This window comes from Tupaia chinensis, unplaced genomic scaffold (assembly GCF_000334495.1).
Source record: "Tupaia chinensis unplaced genomic scaffold, TupChi_1.0 Scaffold147282_1, whole genome shotgun sequence".
Lineage (NCBI taxonomy): Eukaryota > Metazoa > Chordata > Mammalia > Scandentia > Tupaiidae > Tupaia > Tupaia belangeri.
The window spans coordinates 5,118,990-5,140,869 of NW_006207133.1; the positions used below are offsets into that span (position 1 = coordinate 5,118,990).

The 21,880-nt window shown below is 47.5% G+C and overlaps 1 protein-coding gene across 2 annotated transcripts in view; it reads right to left on the reverse strand.

Moving 5' to 3' along the window:
• The window catches only part of TFCP2L1 (transcription factor CP2 like 1), a 60,249-nt gene that overhangs the window by 26,859 nt on the left and 11,510 nt on the right, over nt 1-21,880 (reverse strand). For both annotated transcript variants that reach the window (XM_006169579.2, XM_006169578.2), the window contains exons 3-4: nt 1,197-1,273; nt 560-665 (exon numbers count right to left, since the gene is read on the reverse strand). In XM_006169579.2, coding sequence (XP_006169641.1) covers nt 560-665; nt 1,197-1,273 — 183 coding nt within the window. The remainder of the gene's footprint in view (nt 1-559; nt 666-1,196; nt 1,274-21,880) is intronic.

A 21,880-nucleotide genomic window follows, 5' to 3' on the forward strand; every position in this document is an offset into this window, starting at 1 on the left:
GAAAGACCCTCAGCACAGGTCTAAATTCCTTCTCCACAATGGGAAATGCCAGAAATCTGGACAGCTAAGTTTTGCTAACTCCTTTGGCTTAGTCTCTATCCCATTTTGAATGAACCATCATCCTGTCTTCCTGCAGAAATATGATTGTGCCAGGCTGCCTGCACAGGAGTCCTCTGCTGCTATGGGTACGTGCACACACCCTGTCATTCTGTGTTCTGGCTTCTCAGTTCCCCAAGGGCTGTGAAAAATGACTGGCTGGTACCTGGGCCTCAATTCCATTTCCGGTGCCATCTTCCTGTATGATGCTCACCTTCCCTTCATCGCTTAGTAGAATCCTGAAGGCACTATCTATCCTTCTGCAAAGTCTTCCCTCAACTCCCTGGCAGTTCATCTCTGAATTCCACCAAAACGGGGAACACCCTCAGAGCAGGCGGGGCAGGACCACCTCTGAAAGCTCCCACAGGCTTTTACATAGGGTACCACCATGCCCTGTAGGCATGGGTCCAGATGGTACCCAAGAAGAACCTGAGCAAGGCCTGTGCACACCCGAGGGACTCACCAATGTCCAGGATGCGGTCCCCGGGCCGGCTCCACCTCCAGCCCTCCAGCTGCTGGTGCTCCGTGTACTGCAGCCGGCGGTCATGGAAAACCACACGGATGATGCTCTGGGTGGGAAGGACAGAGGTGTGAGTGTGGGGACCTAAGGGAGCCCAACAGGAGCCTGCCTCCCTCCCCACACGTTAAGGCCTCCTCTTAGAGTTGTCTTCCAGCTCCGGAGCCCCACGTACTCCTCCCTCCTCCTCAGAATCCAGTAACACTAGGGAACCAGGAGGACTACCATCTTCCCAGGATTGCTAAGTGCTTTACACACAAGTCAAAATGTGCAGGCCCTGCTGTGCGGATAAATAAACTGAAGCTCAGAAAACGTTAGTACGAGGTGAAGCTGGCTCGACTCTGTGCCTGGCCCCAGAGCCCACTGCATCAGGGGAGACACTCGGGCTCTCTGTGCTGCAGCTTGTCCTGGCCCCACTAAGGCACCATGCTCCAGAGAACGGAAGGGGCTGTAACTCACCTCACAGAGCTGAGGTGAACCCCACCTAGCCCGCCAAAGCCCGCACTCCTGCCAACAAGCCCAGGTGCCTACACCCCAACCTCCCCCAGCGATGCCCTGACGAGAGCAGCCCTGAGGGGCTCACCTTGACATATTTTGTACTCAGATCCTGGAAGTCTCCCAGCTTCCGATTCTCCAGCAGTCGGATTTCATAGGACTGACCTGGGCAGGGATGAACAGTACATTTTCCATGGCTGAGTGTTTCCAAATTTGGGGCTCACCCAGCTCAAGGCCTTAACACCCTCAATGCCCACCCAGGTCTCCAGGCCCAAAGGGCAAAGTGGAGAAACACGTCCACACTAGCCCAGCTCACTCTCTGGATGGACACTCCAGTTTGTTCTTGCAGCCTGGTCAGGCAAAGACACCCTGAGCCCCGCGTATGTGCTCCCTCTAGCTACACAGCACTTCTGAAATTTTCAAAGACATAGAATGTAAGATACAGCAAAGGGCCAGCAGCTGACATGGTGTCAGTGCATGGACTCCTACATGGCTGACTGTGGGTCGAGTCTCAGAAATAATAATAAATAAAATAAAATAAACAATTTTTTTAGAAGAAAGAGAATACAGTAAGCATTAAAATTCGAGAACACATCTGCATATGTCTTTATCAAAAACACCCCCTACAGCCACTGGGATGGAGAATGCAGCTACTGAAATTCACATTACAGAGTAAATACCTGACCATACCCTTTCCTGAAAGTCAGTCTCAAGGAACGAAGAAGCCTGTTAAACATTGCCTCTAATGGCAGAATGAAAAGCATTTTCCCCCGTAAAAAGAATTTCATGTATTTGAAAGGGTGCGGGGATTGTATTCAGTGACACGTACCATTGGAAGCTGGTTAAAGACTATAAGTAGAAAAAAAGATCCACCCAGAGTAACAACAAAAACCCTAGGAGGATCTAAGCATAACCTGAGGAGAACCACACTCGTATTGAAATATAAAATGTGTTGGACCAGGTAGTGCCCTGATGATTAAGGTGGATGGATCCCACATGGCCAGATACATGGCTCCAGTTCTGGACCTGGTTCAGAAGACACTCTAGGTGTGTGAGTGCATGTGTGCCCAAAATCCGAAAAGGAGAAATGGAGAAGGGAATGCGGCGTGGCCGTGACTCATGGAGGCAGGAGAGTGCTTTCTCATTCCCCAACCACCCCCATTCCCTGCCATGTCTCTCCAGAAGGTGCTTGTGCCTCCTGGCAAAAGTGTTTTTTTAAAAGACAAAATACTTGAATAAACAGAACACACCATGTGCCCAGGTGAGGTGAATATACAGGTATCAGATGATGTCCATTTTCCCAGTTACATGTCGCACTACAATTCTAAAACACCCAAGCAGGTATCATAACTTAATACGGGACAGTCTATAAATAAGAGAATAAATTATTTAATAATAGGGTATTGGTAAATTCGATTAGCTTTTTGGATTTCTTTCCTTCCTTTTCTCCTTCCTTCCTTCTTGCCAGAGGGAACACACACTCCCCAGGGAGAGAGATAAAGTATCTCCAACAGACATGGTCTCACCTCAATCCTTTTCCTCCATTGCTCCGCCCTGTCAGGATTTTGGACATGCACCCAGCATGTTCTTCAAGGTGCTAGCGTCAAAATTTGTGCCACGGTTGACCGTGTGGGTGCTGGCTCCCTGTGTACAGTGCTTAACTGCTGCACTACGGGGGGGACGGGGGCTGGATTTCTATTTTTAACAATTATAAACAGACAAGAAGTCATAAAAATAGCACAGAAAAGCCCTGAGTCCCCTCCTCTGGCATCCCTGGGTGGAGGCAGGAAGTAACTGCAGTACATTATCAAACATTCGCACCAGCACAATATGATTCACCAAACTATAGACCTCGCTCAGATCTCCCTGAGTTGTGCATGTTCCCACCCGCTCTCCTGCATTGCCAAAGGCGTGTGCACTAGCCGGGGAGAGAGAGAAAAACAGAGAGAGAGAGAAAGCACCCTCATGATGGGGTGTGATCATTCCACAGTCCCTTCTCTGTGGCTCCATCATGTCAGTATTTGGGGTATGAGTGCGCATGTGTCCAGCATGTTTTCAAGGTTCCTAGGCCCGGACTTGAACCATGGTCAGCCATAGGGGGATCCAGCTCCCTTAACCACTAGGCCACAGAAACCTGTGAATGTGACCTTGCATTTGGAAACACAGCCTTAGCAGATGTCATTAAGGTTCGCCATTCTGAGATGAAATAATCTATTATCCTGGTGGGTCCTATATCCAATTACAAGTGTCCTTACTAGGGAACCAGCAGTTAACGTAATGGCTATGGCACTGGACTCCCACGTAGTCGACTGTGGTTCGCATCCCGGACCCAGTGGCTTAAAACTCACGCTGGGCGCGTGTGCCTGCGTGCCCAAGATCCTGAGAGGACAGTGGAGGAGAAGGGATTGTGGTGTGACCATCCCCTCTGGGGGGTGATTTCTCGCTTTCTGTCTCTCTGTCTCTCTCTCGCTCTCTGTCTGGCGGGCACATGTGCCCTATAGCAAAAACCTCTCCAAAAAAAAAAAAACAAGTGTCCTTACTAGAGACACACGGAGGCAGAAGGGAGAGGAGGTCACAGGACTACAGGGACAGAGACTAGAGCAGTGTGGTCACAAGACAGAGGATGCCTGCAGCCACCAGAAGCCAGAAGAGACAAACAGGGTCTCCTTTAGGTCCCAGAGAGGGAGGACAGCCCCAGTGAACTTCAAATTCTGGCCTCCAGAACTGTGGGAATAGCCTGTCAGGTTCCAGGGATTAGGATGTGACATATATTTTTGGGGACCACCATCCACCAGTACTTAGTATTTCTCTAATCAGTTGATATTTTAGCTGTATAGCGGCTTTTAGTCACTGGGTTTGCCGTTCCCAGTTTGTTGTTTGCCTGCTTTTAACATTCATATGTGTGTGTATACACACACACACACACACGTATTTGTACATGTGTATATAAATATTGGATTGTCAGAAAAGTCATGGAGTATTTTTTTTCTGTTTTTCTATGTAGAAATGTATCATGACTTCTGACAACCCAATATATAATTTTAGGAGGTTTTATTGACTTATCTTTTAAGTTTTGCTACAGGGCATGTGTGTTTGTCAGAGAGAGGCCTAGAAAGTGAGAAAGCACCTCCCCACCCCACCCCCAAGAGGGGATGGCCATGCCGCAATCCTCTCTCCTTAATCTCTCCATCCTTTTGAATTTTGGCTATCATACACATGCACACACATCTGATATGTTTTTGAAGGCACCAGGTCTAGGACTCAAAATGTGCAGCTGGCCTCGTTTAATCCAGCCGTCTAAATCACCATGCCACACCACCAGCTAGCCCTCATTTTAAGTTTTAAGTCAAGGCATTTGTAGTATCTGTTACAGCAGCTACAGGAAATGCACACCCCACCCCTTACCAGTGAATAACGGAATGGGCAAAGACGACGAAATCAAATCACTCATTCTGAACATTTGCTCAGTAACAATGACATATATGCCAGACACTATGTGAACCCTAGAATCCGAGGTCACAGAGGTGAGTCTCTCGCAGCTCACTCACAACCGCTCTCACAAGGCCTGAGTGCATGCTGGCCCGGCACGGCAATGCCTGCTCAGCCGTAGCGAAGTGACCTGTGACAGAAGAGCCGAAGCCCTCTTATACACGCCAGCCCCAGCGCTGCCCAGGGTGGTGTTCTGGGTACCTTCCTCATGAGAGGGAAGAGGCTGGAACTCCAGACTCTTGGCCAGCCACCTGCTCGTTCTGAAGACGTGACTCATAAAAACCTCTTGCTGGCTGATCTAATCAACACATCTAACTTTCTGAAAAAGTCAGATTTTTAAGATACATTTTCAGGCTCCTGAACCAAGAGCCCAACACTCCCTTGACACCAACATAAAACGAGCCTCACACACCCTAACTGGTTTTTCCAGTGACCTCCGCCTTCCCTGATGAAGAATGTAGATGGCCTGGCACGAGGCCCAAGGCCCCCATGGCCATTATCTTGAGTTTACGGGTGCTCGGGGTCCAATTAGCAAGGACTCCAGGCTCTGTAGGGCGACCTCGGCTCACATCCCATACAAGCTACCTCCTGTCCCACCCTGAGCTGTTTCCAAGACTGAACATAAGGAGCAGCAACCCAAAGATCAGAGCCAATGAGTGAGGCCGGAGGCCCCGATCCTGGCTTCCAGTGTCTCCAATAACAAGAGTCCTCATTCCCATGCTTCCCCATCAAATCCTCCTCACCACCCACTCCTCCCACACTCACTCCATCCAGGGCCCCTGTCCAGCCAAGGAGCATCTTTCTGCCTCCCGCAGGCCTGCAGATGGCCATTCAGCCACTGTCCCCAGGCCTGCCCCAACGCCAACACACCAGGACCAGGCAGACCTCTGTGCCCCACTGACTCAGCACAGTCCCATCCAGGAGGCCAGCGTCCACAGTTCCTCACTAGCTGTCATGCAAGCAGAACTCACCCAGGTCATGCAGACATTTCTCTGGGTGTGAGGGGAAGCCAAAGAAAGCAGGCTCTGTGGAGGCATGGGCTGTGTATCCTGCTCACCGCTACACAGTGTGGCACACAGTGGGTACTCAGCAGATGCCACAGTGTGATCCTACATTCTTTACAGTGCCATTCTGTTTAAGACAGGACACATGGGTATTTCTTCTCTTAAATCTACAGGGCATTTGTGTTCACTGGAGAGACAGAAAGCAATAAATCACCCCAGGGTGGATGGCCACGCTGTAATCCCTTCTCCATTTTCCTCTTGGGATTTTGGGCACTCATGCACACATGTCCAGTGTGAGTTTCAAACTACCAGGTCCAGGATTCAAACCACAATGTGGATGCCAGCAACGTTACCATTATGCCATCTGTTGGTCCCCCAAAATAGTTTTTAAATCCATGCATGGTTTTTTCTTAATACACATTTTCCATGAAGACCCCTTGTATAAGGTACCAGGTGGCATGGTAGTTAAAGTGGCTGAATCCCACATGACCAAGTGTGAAGTTGGAGTCCCAGACCCGGTGGCTTGAAAAACATGCTGGACACATGTGCAAGCCAAAATCCCGAGAAGAGAATGAAGAAGGGAATGGTGGGGGGAATTGCTCACTTTTCCTCTCTCTCTTCAGTCTGTCTCTCTCTGGTGAATGCAAGTACCTTATAACAAAAAAGAGAGAAAAAAATCCTTAAGATGTAAGGGAGATTAAAGGTGAACAATAAGTCATTCAGAATGGAGAGGTGGGGAGCATGAGACAAGGCTTGAACAAGGAGATAGCATGCGAGGTGGGCCTTGAAGAGCGGACAGGATGTCTACAGTTGAGGGGAAGAATAAATAAGAAAGTAATCCCAAGCAAAAGAACAACCAGGGGATGGGCGGGGACCTCTCGGGAACAGTAACTAAGAGCACTGTGCACTGGGTGCTGGCCTGCAGTAAAGTCTGCTCAGGTATTAACTCACTTGAAACTCTGCATCTCAACAGTCGACAGCAACAGTTAGGATTATAATTCCCACTGGAGAGGAGGAAGCAGAGGTCCAGGAAGCTGCCTCACTAGGGCAAGCTCACACAGTCGCAGAGCCAGCCGATCCAGGTCTGTTTCCAGAACCTGCCACGCTGCCACCTCCTGCCCAGTGGCCGTGGATTGCTGGCAGGAGACACTTGGAGTTGTACATGATTCTCTCAGCTTCTTTCTGGAGGCATCTGCCTCCATTCTGTTCCCTGATTAAAGTTGGCCTTGGGACTGGTATGGCAGGTAACTCGCTTCCAAATTAAGATTTTTGCTTGTTTCTTACATGTGAATACTGATCCATGAGGGAAAACAAGTCACTACAGAGAGTGATAGTAAAGCCCGTTTCGACTTCAGATCTGTGAAGTGTGCAAAGTAAAAGTCACGGCATTATACATGAAACTATATAAAGTGTAAAGACGTGCAAAACAATACTATTCATGTTTATGACTAAGCAAGCACGAAGTAAAACTTTAAGAATGGGCACAGGCGTTACGAACGCCAGCTGCAGGATGATGCTTTGGTTACTGGGGCGGAAGGAAAACCAGTGGGGCTACAGAGTTCAAATGGGAAGCACATTTGGCAACGTTGAAAAAACGTCTTTGGGGGGCCAGATAATGGTGCAGCAGTAAAATGCAATACACTGCAGCAGACCCATATGGGAAGGTTGCTGGTTCAAATATGCAATCGTCCCAGAGTACACCAGGCACATGTGTGCCTACGATCCAGGCTGGTGAGGCTTCACGTTAGATTGTCATGGCAACCCTGTCTGAGATGTTGTCTGTCTTTCCCATTTTCTCTGTGTCTCACTCAGAGAATAAATGAACTTCCAAAAAAAGATCTAAAAAAAAAAAAAAACCGGACTGCCCCATAATACAATGGTTTTGTGCTATACATTGGGAGTCAGATTCCATATGACTGAGTGCAGTTCAAATTCTGACCCAGCAGCTTAAATAACACACTAGGTGTGTATACGTGTATTCCTGAAATACTGACAGGAAGGAAAAATGGAGACGGGGTTGTGGCATGATGACACCACATGGGTGGGTGCCTTCTCCCTTTTTCTTTGGTGAGCGCATATGCACTCTAGCAATAAAAGTAAAAACCGTGTAGGATACATGGGTATTTCTTCTCTTAAATCTAAAAATCTCTCTCTCTGTGTCTCTCGCTCACATGCACACAACCTCTCTCGCTCGCTCGCTCTTTCTCTCTCTCACATGCACACAATCTCTCTGTCTCTCTCGCTCTCACTCTCTCACACACGCACACAAACAGAACCAACAGAGTAGAGGGAAGTCCTTGGAGCAGCTGCCGTTCTGCGAAGCACTATGGTTATGTCCCTGCTCTCGGCTCCACCTTGGAGAAAGGGTCCCTGGGCTCAAGGCTCAGCAGTCACTGCACCTTCCCACCCTGCCCATTTGTGCCAGCTGTAGTCTGGGTGCAGGGGTAACACCCCTCATTCACACTCTACCCCACATTTTTGCTACTTCAAAAGCCCATTGCACCCTAAGGAGCCCATTTTACTTAATAAAGACACTTTCAGTTTGTTGCAGTGCATTTGTGCTCCCTGATGAAGACAAAGGGAGGAGGGGGGAGAGAGACAGAGGGAAAGTGAGAAATCACCCCCAGGGGGGATGGCCACGCTGCAATCCCTTCTCCTCCATTCTCCTCTTGGGATTTCGGGCACACACGCACATGCCATGCTTGCCTTTTTTTTTAAAGAGATTTTTGCTATAGGGCACGTGCACTAGCCAGAGAGACAGAAAGAGACAGAAAGCGAGAATTCACCCCTGGGGAGATGGCCACGTGGGAATCCCTTCTCCTCCACTCTCCTATCAGGATTTTGGGCACGCATGCACACATACCCAGTATGAGTTTTAAGACACCGGGTCCGGGACTTGAACCGCAGTCAACTACATGGGAGTCCAATGACATAACCATTACACCATTACACCATCTGACATAACCATTACACCAAGCATGTGTTTTCAAGCTGTCAGGTCTGGGACTTGAAATGTATTTGGTCATGTTGGATTAGGCCACCTTCACCATGTTACCAGCTGGCCTTCAATTCACTTGCGAAACTTAGAATTAGACTGTACATGTATACTTGATGGTGTACAGCATGCCTTCATATGGAAAATCGTAATCACACACCACATACAGTCACTGAAAAATAAACGGCTAAGCAGCACCAGGTTAGGGCGCCCGTCCCACATGCAGGCTCAGGCACAGCGTTTTGTTGGGGAGTCTCAGTTCTGCCTCTACAAAATGCCCATGGCATCGGTACTTAATACACAGGATGGCTGGAGGGCTGCGGCGCCCCCAGCAGAGGCTCCCACTGGCCTTAGGAAACCTCCTCCATGAGTGCAGGTGCGAGGCAGAGGGGAACAGACTGGGCAAGGCTTCTTCAAGGCAACTCCCTCCCAAGTCCTGGCCCAACCCTCCACCTTTCCACCTTTAAGCAGATACAAGCCTTTTATAGGCTAGCAGGGAAGGGGCAGGTCTGATGTAAACTAGGTAGCTGCCAGCCCAGCCCAGGAGCCAAGGTGACCTGGGAGCGGCAGGAGCAGGGAGGGTGTGACAGGTCCTGAGACGGATGCCTCTCTCCTGCTGTAGCCGGAGGGGTCCAAGTAGCACGTTCCTTCCTAGGAAGGAGCGGGGGCTCCTCCACTGGATTTAGGCTCAGATTGAACCTGGGCCACACAATGGGTGGGAAAGTTCCTCCACCCCAAGCGTAGGACTGTACCCAGACTCCATGCCCTGCCCTTCCACACCTCGACAGGGAAGAGGGAACAGAAGATGAAATAAAATGCATGGTGCTCAGCGGTCTCTGCGCTCTCCCTCTTCCTTCTGTCACATAGGACACCCAAGACCTCTAGCCCAGGCATCAGCAAACTTTCCCAGCTAGTCACTGTTCCCTGCTTTGCGGGCCAGTGGGGTCTGTGGCTGGTTCTTGACTCCGCCATTTGTAACAAGGAGTCAGCCACACACAATGCGAGAGCCAAAGGGCTGGCTGGGTTCCAGTGACACTTCCTGTGGACACTGAAATTTGAATTCTCATATAACCCTCATGCTTCTTGCTGTCCTCTTCCGTCCTCCCACCTTCAGTGCTCTGCAACTTTGCCCGCCCTTCCCCTTCTCCTCCTGCGATGGCTCCCTCACAGCTCAACTATGAAAGCACTTCCCGGAACCTGGTTCACCCCCAGCACAACCCCCTGCACAGCACTGGCATGTGACTGGCTTTTAATTAATGGCGGCAGAATCTTGATAGGAAATGCCCTAAAGCAAGTAACAGCTGGAACCAGTCAGCCAAACCAAGAAGAGCTTGAAAAGATGCTCAGCTTCCCTAATGACTTTAGAAATGCCAAGTGAAAATCTTGCAATACCTGATCATCTATCAGACTTGCAAAAATCTGACAGACTGCTAACATACCACAAGGATGAAGATGGGGGAATGGGCCTCACCTCACACATGCAGGAGGTGGGAGATAGAAAGTCACAGCTTACTGGGCATTTTGACAACACCATCAATATTAAAAATGCACACAGCCCGCAGCCAGCCCACCCAGCACCAGGACTCCTGCTGTCAGAAGCGCCAGCATAGCCTGCCTTGGCATGCTCAGCGGGGCTACTCAGTGTCTGTATTCTCACAGCTAAAACTGGAGATGAACTAAGCAGGTAACAACCTTTTTATCCTAAACTGTGGGACACCTTGTCCCTTCACAGGGAATGAGGTACACACCTTAGCCAATGACCCGAGCTGGCACTGTGTGCCTCCTGGTGGGGGCAGAGAGAAGGACACAATCTCACTTATGTCTCCTGCCCAAGGGCGTGGCATGAATTGAATCTCGGTGAAAGGCCAGGCAAACCCAAATGGAAAAGTAGTCTACAATTCAGAAATGTCAATTTAAGAAAGACGGGGTGTGGGGGTGGGGTGGGGGCGGGGTCTGTCTGTATAAAAGCAGAGTGAAAAGTGAGACAACTAAATTCAGTCCATCATCCTGGGTCTTGGATCAAGGCCAAAGCCTGCTGCTATAAGGGACTTTAGCAGACCAGCAGGCAGACTATAAGGGGCTGCATGATAGGCAAGGGTATTACGCTGATGCTAAATTTTCTGAGTTTGTGAATGGAATTATGGTTATGTAAAAAAAAATATATATATATATATATATATTCTTGTAAAAAATATCTTTTCAAGCTCTTCTTGGTTTGGCTGACTGGTTCCAGCTGTTATTCTTGTTCTTACAAAATAAATGCCAAAGTATTTAGGAATAAACGCTCATTTTATCTACAACTAACTTTAAGATAATTCAGGGTAGAAAAAATAAAGAAATAGCTATACAGCTATCTCTATGTATAAATGTAGTATAGCTCTACAGATAGATTTGTATCTCTATATATTCTTACACATTATAAAATAAAGCCAATGTGACAAAACATTTAAAAACTGGTGAATCTGGGCCTGCTGGTGGCTTGACGGTTAAGACGGCTGGATCCCACATGACCAACTGCAGTGCAAATCCCGGACTGCCGGACTGAGCGGCTTAAAAACCACACTGGACATGTGTGTATGTGTGCCCAAAATCTCAAGAAGAGAATGGGAAAAAAACAAGGTGTGGCCATCTCCCCTGGAGCGGGAGAGGTGCTTCCACACTCTCTGTGTCTGTTTCTGTCTCTTTGGCTAGTGGACATTGCCCAATAGCAAAAATTTAAAAAAAAAAATAAATTGGTGAATCTGGTGAAGTATATATAGAATTTCATCATACTAGCCTTTCAATTTTTCCCTAGTTGAAATTTTAAATGATTTTGAATTAAAATCTTAAAATAATTTAAAAATTGAGATGGGGGGGAAAAGTAGACCTACAGAAAAAGCTGAGAACAGGCTTGGAAAACTTAAACACCACTCACCAAACACACACACATGCGCAGAGATGCCCGAGTGGGAAAAGCAACTTGCTGAATAACAGGGACACAAAGTGATTGCACCTTTGTTCTAAAATAAGTTAGATACATATCCCTGTTTGTAAATCTACTGTATGCATCTAACAGTGAGTATTTAAATTATATGTATCTTCTTCTTCTTTTTTTTTTTTTTTTTGAGAGGCTTTCGCTACAGGGCCCATGCACTCGCGCGACATACAGAGAGACATAGAGACAGAAAGCGAGAAATCACCCCCCAGGGGGGATGGCCACACCGCAATCCCTTCTCCTCCATTCTCCTCTCGGGATCTTGGGCACACACGCATACGCACCCAGTGTGAGTTTTAAGCCACCGGGTCCGGGACGCGAACTGCGGTTGACTACATGGGAGTCCAGTGACATAGCCATTACGCCAACTGCTGGCGTAATTATATACAAAATTATATGTATCTTCTGTATTGACTTTAAGAAACAAAAAACTAGGAGGACCAGCAATTAGCGTAATGGTTATGTTGCTGGACTCCCATGGAGTCGACTGCAGTTCGCGTCCCGGACCCGGTGGCCTAAAACTCATGCCAGGCGCGTATGCGTGCATGCCCAGGATCCCAAGAGGAGAATGGAGGAGAAGGGATTTTGGCATGGCCATCCCCCCTGGGAGGTGATTTCTCGCTTTCTGTCTCTCTCTGCCTGGCGAGCACACGCGCCCTATGACAAAAACCTCTCCAAAAAAAAAAAAAGAAACAAAGAACTAGAAATAGAACTTGCCTAGAAAACTTACATAGAAAAACAGAAAAATGTCATGACATTTCTGATGACCAAATACATGTGAATTTGAAGAAAATAAACAGAGAAAGAGGGGCAAGTGCCTAATACTGTCCTAAGTACTGATGTGATCACGCCCAGTTTTAAAGATGACCAAACTAAGAGATGTTCATAATGACAGTGATTGGTATTTATTCTTCTAGTGTCAGGCTGGTACCCACAAGCCATTGGACTTGGAGAAGGCAAATAGAACATCAAATACACGCAGACCAAGTCAGACGAGCAGGGTCTCCAACCGAGGGTCTCACCAGGCTACCCTGAAGAATCCAAAATATGATGTGACCACGCCCATTTTTAAAGATGACCAAACAGTTCCAGAGAGGGATTTAAATACATGCATATCCTTTCTATTTTTTAGTTTGCTACAGGGCATGTGCACTGGCCAGAGAAAGAAAGTGAGAAAGTACCCCCCAGGGGGTATGGCCATGCTTCAATCCCTTCTCCACTCTCCTCTCAGGATCTTGGGCACATATGTGTGCCCAGAGTGATTTTCAAGGCACTCAGTCCAGGACTTGAACTATAGGTCAGCCATGTGGAACCCAGTGCCTTAACCTCCACACTCCCTGCTGGCCCTAAATGTGAGAGGCAAGAGAAGCACTCATGTCAGGACCTCGTCACGCTCCCCCAACCTTCCAGCTAGTCAGGAGCCTATATGCCCCATACCTGCATTCGGCATGACCCAGACCAACCAGGCTGGGGATGTGAGCCCACGTCGGCCGCATGGCTTCCAGCACTGCAGTTTAACATGGTACTTCCTGCACCAAGGCGGGGCCCCAGAAAGGTACTGATGTGCCCAAGGTCATATTGCAGTTTGTGGCAAAGACTCAGCAGCCTGTAGCCTTGCCCAGGTCAAGAGGGAGGAGGGGGGGACCAGCAGTTAGCATAATGGCTATGTCACTGGACTCCCACGTAGTCTACCGCAGTTCGAGTCCCAGACCCGGTGGCTTAAACTCACGCCAGGCGCGTGTGTGTGCGTGCCCAAGATCCCGAGAGGAGAAGGGAATGCGGCATGGCAATCCCCCGGGGGGTGATTTCTCACTTTCTGTTTTTGTCTGTCTCAAGAGCGCACGCGCCCTATAGCAAAAACCTCTCCAAAAAAAAAAGAGGGAGGAGGGGAACAGGAGTCAGGTCAGAGTTGTACCAGGGTTGAGTCCAGACACTACCACACTCTGGCCCACAGGCAAGTTCTTGAACCTCTCTGCTTCTCTTTCTACATCTTCAAAGTGTTCTCTGCAGAGCTACTGTGAGGATTCACGAGGTGAGGTACTTCCCGCCTGGCATGCAAAAAGAAGTGATCAAGGGCAGGCAGAATTAGCACTTTCTCATGACAGGTATCGAATGCACCCTCCTGGCTGGCCCCGGGCCCATATTCTGTACTGTACAAATGACAACAGCTCCACACGCTGAGCGACCAGGCCACCCAAGGTCACAGGGCCAGGCGGCAGCCAAGCTGGGACACACTCTCAGGCACAAACGCCTCTACCAGGTCACTCGACTATCTCCCAGGGGCAGAGCAATGTGGAAAAGCCAGAGTGGCTCTGCCCAGTGAGCAGAATCCGCTGCAGGGCCTCCGGCCCAGATCACAGTGTTCCCAAGAACTGGAGGCAATTGCCTAGACCAGCCAAGGCTTACAGGTTGTTTACTTTCCAACAGTTACTGGTTTGGCTAATTAATGCCACATAAAACATAATAGAGGCCATCATTACTCCACAGAAAGGGGGGGCTGGTTGCCAGCAGTCCTATAATAATGGCAGAGGTGGAATGCAATACTGACCCAGTGCGTGCAGCCTGTCTGGTCATTCGCACGTGTGTGATACTACGTGAGTACCTGGCGACACCACTCACTCACAGATAAAGCAATAGCACTCTGCTGGGATTTCCCCAACAACAGATGGCAAATCCTCATTCTGAAGGACCACCACCTGTGACCTTGAGCTAACCTCCTTCTGGCAGCCGCTGACAAACCTCATGGACTAGGCATCAGGTCTGGCACCCACACATCCTCAGCAAACAAATGTAAGATATTAACTGTACAACGCACACACACAGGAAGAGTAATCACATCCTGAGGGTCTGCAGAGAAGTGACTGTTTAAAGGCTAGGTGGGGCCTTGTGCACCCTGCAATGCCAAGAGCGAGGCAATGCTCAAAACAAGGATGGATGTGCAGTGAAGTGAGCCAGGGACCAGCCCAACGTGCTCCCAAGGCCGCATAGCTGGGACAATCAGAGCAACAAATAATGGCACTGAATTTTAGCCCATGGAATTTAAGTATCTATCCATCTTTACTGATATAATAAACAAGAGAATAAATAAATTGGGCCCAGCTGTCGTGGCACAGGGAATACAGAGCTGGAGACCTATGGGAAGGCCCTGAGTTCAGATCCCAGGTCAACCTGAACACACCAGGAACCGACAATCCTGACAAGGATGGCCAGCCCCATAGCAAAGTGGTTTAAGGGAGCCAGATTCCACATGGCTGACCCCAATTTGCATCCTGGCCCCAGTGACTTGAAAAACATGCAGAGTGTGTGTGCAAGGGTGACCAAAATCCCAACAGGATGGAGAAATGGATAAGGAATTATGGTATGACCATGCCCCATTAGGAGGTGCTCTCTCTCCCCCAAGTGCATAAGCCCTCTGGCAAATTTAAATAAATAAATAAGACAAAGAGACAGGACTGACTGTCACAGAGTAGAGGAGACTTGGGAGCCAAAACTCTCCTGTAATGTGGTATCCTAGATTGGATCCTGAAACAGACAAAAGACAGTAGTTTAAAAAATAAATAAATAAATAAAGACTACAGCCAAGTCAATAGGATTATGGCAATGTAATTTCCTGGTTTCAATAATTGGACCGTGGTTATGAAAGACGGTAACATTACGGGAAGCCCAGTAAAAGGCCTGTGGGACTCCCAGCACTGTCTTCGATACCTTTTATTGAGTCTGAACTTAGTCCCTCCTCAGACAAAATGTCCACTCTGGACAGTAGGCCCGACAGGACCCAGGAATCAGCATGCTCATAAGCACCACTGGCCAACTCTAAATCAGAGGCCCTGAACACTTAAAAAGCATTTTTCAAAAAAAGAGCTATCTCTGCTTGCTTATTTCTGACATGAGGAAGAGAAAAGACGTAGCACCTTCAACAGGGTCTCAAGCTGTGATCCACCTGAACCTTCCCAGTCACCCAGTATCTACAGGTTGACCCAGGAACCGAACTCACAATTTTTCACACAAATCCAGACTTGCTTGAGCAGTACATTATAGCTACACCACTGAGCCAGCCCTAAAATGCATTTATTTTTTTGAGAAGTTTTTGCTATAGGGCACGTGCGCTCACCAGAAAGACAGAGAGAAACAGAGAGACAGAAAGCAAGAAATCACCCCCTGGGGGATGGCCACGCCGCAATCCCTTCTCCATTCTCCTCTTGGGATCTTGGGCAGGCACGCACACGTGCCCAGCATGAGTTTAAGCCACTGGGTCCAGGACTCGAACGGCGGTCAACTACATGGGAGTCCAGTGACATGGCCATTACGCTAACTGCTGGTCCCACATAAAATGCATTTTTAAAACTTGATTCGCTCTGAATACTTGGGAATGATCATCCATTTTTCCTACTTTAGCTTATACTTGGTTACCGTTGGTAAAAAAGAAATCACTAGTTTTTGCAGGTTGAAACTATATTCACCTACCCTACTCAATTGAAAGCCTTAATTTCTTTAAAAGAACCATATGAAAGTGTAGATAATCCATTTTATTTACAAAATGGCAAATGCATGTAATTCGACCAAATATAATGGTTCTTGTACATCAACATGCAGAAAACTGAAAGAAAAATGGCCAATGGACATATAAACTGTCAGGTTTTAGCAAGGAAAATACAAAGACATATAAATACATGAAAAGATAGCCAACTTCATTCAGAACAATTACATCATTACCATCTGTGTGTTTAAGATAAAATAGATATGCATCTCTGCTTGTATACGCATGGAAAACTGTAAGGGTGATGGGTAACATTAGCTGCCTCTGAGGAGAACTGGGGCTTGAAGTGTGAATCAACTGAATGCATCAACTTGCCAAAATATAAACTTCAAAAACAGGAATAAGAACAAAAAACACAAACAAATGAAACTCTGCCCTGACAGTTAGTGGGACAAAGGACAGTAAAGAATACAAAACCAAATCTCTAAATAAGGTTAGAACTGTGAGTCACCCTACCTCCCACTCACCTTTAAGCCCTGCCCCTCTATGAAGGCAGGGACTCAGGAAATGAGCACTAGGGGCTGGACTGGGGCAGTCACATAGGGCACATGTGTTCTCCAGAGAGACAGAAAGGGAGAGAGACACAGAAAGTGAGAAAACAAGCCATGAGGTCTGGTACTCAAACCACAGTGGGCCATGCAGGAATCTAGCGCCTTAACCACCACACCACCTGCTGGTGCTCCATATCTCAAATATGGAGAACTCTTACAAATAAGAAAAGGATGAAAAAACTACCTGAAAAATAGATAAATCCCATGAACAGGGAAAAAAGCTATAAAATATGAAAAAAAAAAAAAAAAGGATTGAACATCATTGACAAAATGAATTAAAACAGGAATACCCTCATGCCAGGCATATGTGCAAATACCAAGACCCAACAGACCGGAGGACTAGCACAGCCAGACCCTGTGACGAGTGCTCATCTCTCTGTCTCACACAGACGTACACGCAGGCATGCTCACTCCATCATTAATAAGAAAAGAAAATTAAAACCAAAAATGCACTATATTTTCCCCACAAATTAGCAAAGATGAAAAGTGTTTACATGGGAGGGGGTGGCAGATAGCATAGTGGTTAAGGGCACTGGACTACCACATGGCTGACCACAGTTCAAGTCCCAAAGCTGGCTGCTTGCTTTCTCACTTTCCTTCTCTCTCTCTCTCTCTCTCTCTCTCTCTCTCTCTCACTCTTGCTCTCGCTCTTACTCTGTCCCTCTCTGGTCAAATTTAAATAAATAAATAAAGTTAAATAAAATAATGCTTTAAAAAAAAAGTGTTCACATAGAGCCAGCAGGTGATGTAGTGGTTAAGGTGCTGGATTCCCACATGGCTGACCATGATTCGAATCCCAGACCCAGCGGCTTTAAACTCATGCCAGGTGGATATGCATGCATGCCCAAAATCCTGAGAGGAGACGGGATTGTGGTGTGACCATTCTCTCTGGGGGGGTCAGTTCTTACATTCTGTTTCTCCAGTGAGTACACATGCACTATAGCAAAAAATCTCAAAAAGTACTAATAAAATTAAATTTAAAAATAAATGAAAGTGTTGGCAGTGAGTCAGCAGATATGGAGGGTAAAGCAGCTAGCGCCCACATGGCCTACTCTGTCATTCGAGTTCTGGACCCAGCAGTTTGAAAATCACACCTGATGCGCATGTATGTGTACACAAAATCCAGAGAAGAGAATGGAAGAGGGGGAACCGCAGCATGGCCATCCCCCCGAGGGGGTGATTTCTCACTTTCCCTCCCCCCTTCTTCTCTCTCTCTGGCAAGGATGCGTGCTGGCAGGCCCAGCTGTGATGGCACAAGCGATAGGGCATCACTGCATGGTACTAGAGTCCTGTGGGAAGGCTTCAGGTTCAGATCCTGGGTAGACCTGAACGTGCCAGGTGTACCCACGGGAGTGCCCAAGATTCTGGCTGCAGGAGGCTAGGGTAAGGGAGACAGTGGCATAGCGAGACCCTACCAGGGTATGTGTCTCTGTCTCTGGCCCTCTTTCATGCATGAAAGAAAGAAACTTTTCTTCTTAAAGTGTTAGCAAAGCTAAAGAAAAAGAGACATTTTTCATTAATTCCAAGAAGCTATGCCTCAGGCCCTGAGCTAGGACCAGTGGTGAACAAGATGACCAAGACCTCTGCCTTCTCTTTATATTGCAGGAGTGGGAGAGATGGGGGAGATGATGAGGAGGAAACAGTTATTCTCAAAGTACCAACCGGCAGACTCACCAGAGGGCAATATGGCAGCATTTACCAAATGCCACTCTGACACATTATTTCTAGATATCCTACAGATATTCTCATTCTTGCTTAAGCTCGGATATACGTACACATGGAAGCTCCCTGGAGTGCTGATGTGACTATGAAAAAAATGGAAACAAAACAGATGCTCAAGAGAACAAATTAAGCATCGATACAATGGTAAAATGTTGACAATAAAGACGAGTTTTTATTTTTTTTGGTGTCTCCATTAAGAAAGAAATTGATGCTATTTTGTTTGGGGAAGACAAAATGTAAGCTGTCAAACAGTAGATAGGGATCTGATCTCATTTCTATAAAACAGAAACAGTATATACATTCCTATAAATATATAGGCTGAAACCACATGGGAGGCCTGGGTTCAATTCCCAGTCCAACATCAAGGCCGGGTACACTGGCTCCTGCCTCTGATCCCAGCAACTCAGTGAGGCTGAGGCAGGACGACCATCAGCTCGAGGCTGGCCTGGACACCACGGCCAGGTCCTGTCTGAGAAACACGGAGCTGGCTCCTCGGTGCAGTACGTACCGCTCAAGAGAAGGCAATTCCACATGGGAACCCGGTATCCGTGCCTAGTCAGATCCTTTTGAAAAATCCCAGGCACCTGCACAAGTGCCCAGAATCCTAGCAGGCTGGCAGACCTGTGGAGGGTGCGTCTCTCTGTCCGTCTGTTTCTCTCTCTCTCGTGCCTATGTACACACTATCATAGATAAAGAAAAAAAATTTTTTTAATGAGCAGGGCCATTCTGGAAACGTAGCGGTTAAGGGAACTGGATGCCATATGGCCAACCACTGTCTGAATTGACGCCCTGGTGACCTGAAAAACACACCGGGCACATATACATGCATGCCAGGAACCCAACAGGATGAAGAGACGGAGAAAGAATAGTGGATGACCATGTCCCATGAAGGGAGCTTTCTCCCCTTCACCCTCTCGATTGGCAGGCACACATGCTCTCTGACAGTTTTTTAAAAAATAATTTAAAAATAAAATAAAGAGCTGCAAGTGGTGATGTACACCTACTGTCCCAGCCAGGAGGCTGAGGCAGGAGAAGAGAATCACAGCACAGTAAGATTCTGTAGGGGGGAGGGGGGGATGACAGTAATTATTTTAGTCATTTGGTTTATTCAGGGTAAAAATTAATCTGGAAAGAAAACTTCAGCTATGTAGCAAAGATAACAAAGTAACTAATCCTTTGCCTCATTCCTTAAATTCAAAGTCACTGATATCACTGGGAAATGGAAAAAACATAACTAGGTGTTTACTGTTTGCCACACGTTTGTCATTCACTTCCTTCTCCAGGCAGCCAGAGGAGGCGACCCAGGCTCCTGGAGATGAAGCGATTTCCCTGGAGCTGCAGCTCTCTCGGTTCTAGGAGCACAGAGCTCCCTGGCCGGAGGCTTGTCTCCCTCCCTGGGGTTGCTGTGGGTGGGGAGCAGGCCAGGGGGGTACTAGCAATGGATGCAGGTGCTCTCCGGGAGCCGTTTCCCCTCTCCCTACCTTCACCCAACCTCACCCCCATGCACCCTCCCTGAGAGCCATATGGAGGTACCAGAGGGTAGACGCTGCTCAAGAAAGGCTCAGCCGGGAATCCTGCTGCAGGAACTTGGAGGAACTCACAAGGAAAGAGAAGGAGGGGTGCCTCCCCTTCCAGAACTCACCCTCAACCCTCACAGCTCAACCACTCCCCAGGCTTGCCTACGTTCACCAGATGGGGAGGGTAGGAGAACCTGTGAAATGGGAATCATACATTTTGGAAAGATACTGCAGCATAGGATATCAGGAGGTACTTTATAAATTCTAAACTGCCAAACAGAGAAGTACGGCCCTGAAGGCTGAGGCTCCCACTACCCTCCTTAGCTTAACAGCACCTATCACTGAAGAGTCCAGTTTTGCTGTAATCATAATATTCATTTTTACTCATTTTATTTATTTATTTTAAAATTTTTGCTATATTTGGGACCAGCAGTTGGCGTAATGGCTATGTCGCTGGACTCCCATGTAGTCGATCACAGTTCAAGTCCCGGACCAGTGGCTTAAACTCACGCCGGGCATGTGTGCGTGCATGCCCAAGATCCCGAGAGGAGAATGGAGGAGAAGGGATTGCAGCGTGGCCATCCCCCCTGGGGGATGATTTCTCACTTTCTGTTTCTCTGTCTCTTTTTGTCTTTCCAGTAAGCACACACACCCTATAGCAAAAACCTCTCCCTCACCTCCCCCCCAAAAAAATTGCTATAGGGCAAGTGTACTGCTGGAGAGAGAATGAAGAGAGAAAAAGTGAGAAAGCACCCCCCAGGTGGGAATGATCATGCCACAACCCCTTCTCCTCATGCCCAGGATTTTGGGCACACACAGAGAAAAGCTGTGTTTTTCAAGCTGCCAGGTCTGGACTCGAATCTGTGCAGGTCCTATATTCTTTATTTTTAAGTGGCATTTCAACACTGTCCGCGACGTTACGTCTATTATGTGTCCAGTGAGTAAGGAACAAGTAGAAAAGTTAAGCAGACCTTCCTGCCTTTAATCTGTCTCAGCTACCACCTTCGCTTCTCAGGGATGCAAATCTTGATACTAGAGCCAACTCGGTGTTGATCTCTGAACTGGGTCGAAAAAGGATAAAAACAGTAAAAGAATTCTCAACATCTCAACTCAATGACCTTGTTAAGTAACACAACAGGGTCAGGGAAATTTTCCTCTTTATTAATAGTGAGGTAGGAGACAGGGACTCTAAAAAGGTAGTTAGGGTATGGGCCCAAAATGAAATTAGAAAATGGCTAAGTTTTGAGGTGGAGGCAGTGGTGGCTTAGTAATTGACCTAGACAATATGACTTAGACTTTATAAAATAAAGACTTTTTTAGGTCCCACTACCTTCTAGGGAAAAGATAATGGTTTTTATGGCCTAAGTATTTAGACAAAGAATGTTTTGATTTTGGTATTTGTTTTTAAATTAAGAGAATAATTAGATTTATTTAGTATGTGTTTTTTCCTAAGAGGGAAATACATACACAAGCCCAACCTTGAACCCAAGTCCAGACAAAGCCTTTCCTGACCCACATAAAAATCCCTTGCTACAGTTCTTCCTTGGCAACCCATTTCCCTTCTTGGGAGCTCTTTTTCCTCCCCTCTCTTTTAATAAATTCCCTGCTTTGCTAAACCTACTCTGTGTCCACAGTGCTAGTTTTTCTTGAGCGTGAGACAAAAACCCGTGTCTTACTAGGAGTGTGGGCCCAGTCACCCCTGCGCCATGTTCCTGCGTCAATAGCAATGACGAGTGATTACCCACACCAGGCACTGTTCTCAGTGCTTTTAATGCATGAACTCCTGTTATGCATATGGTAGCACCTACGCTGTAGTAATCTTATCTCCCCCATTTTACAGATGAAGAACTGGAGGCAGAACCGCTAAATGGCACAGAAGTAATGCTGCCAAAGAGAAGTCGAGATCCTACATGGTGGTAGGGGTTTGAATGCCCAGCCCAGTCAGCCTAAAACATGCCAGGCATGCACATGGGTGTCCAGGAA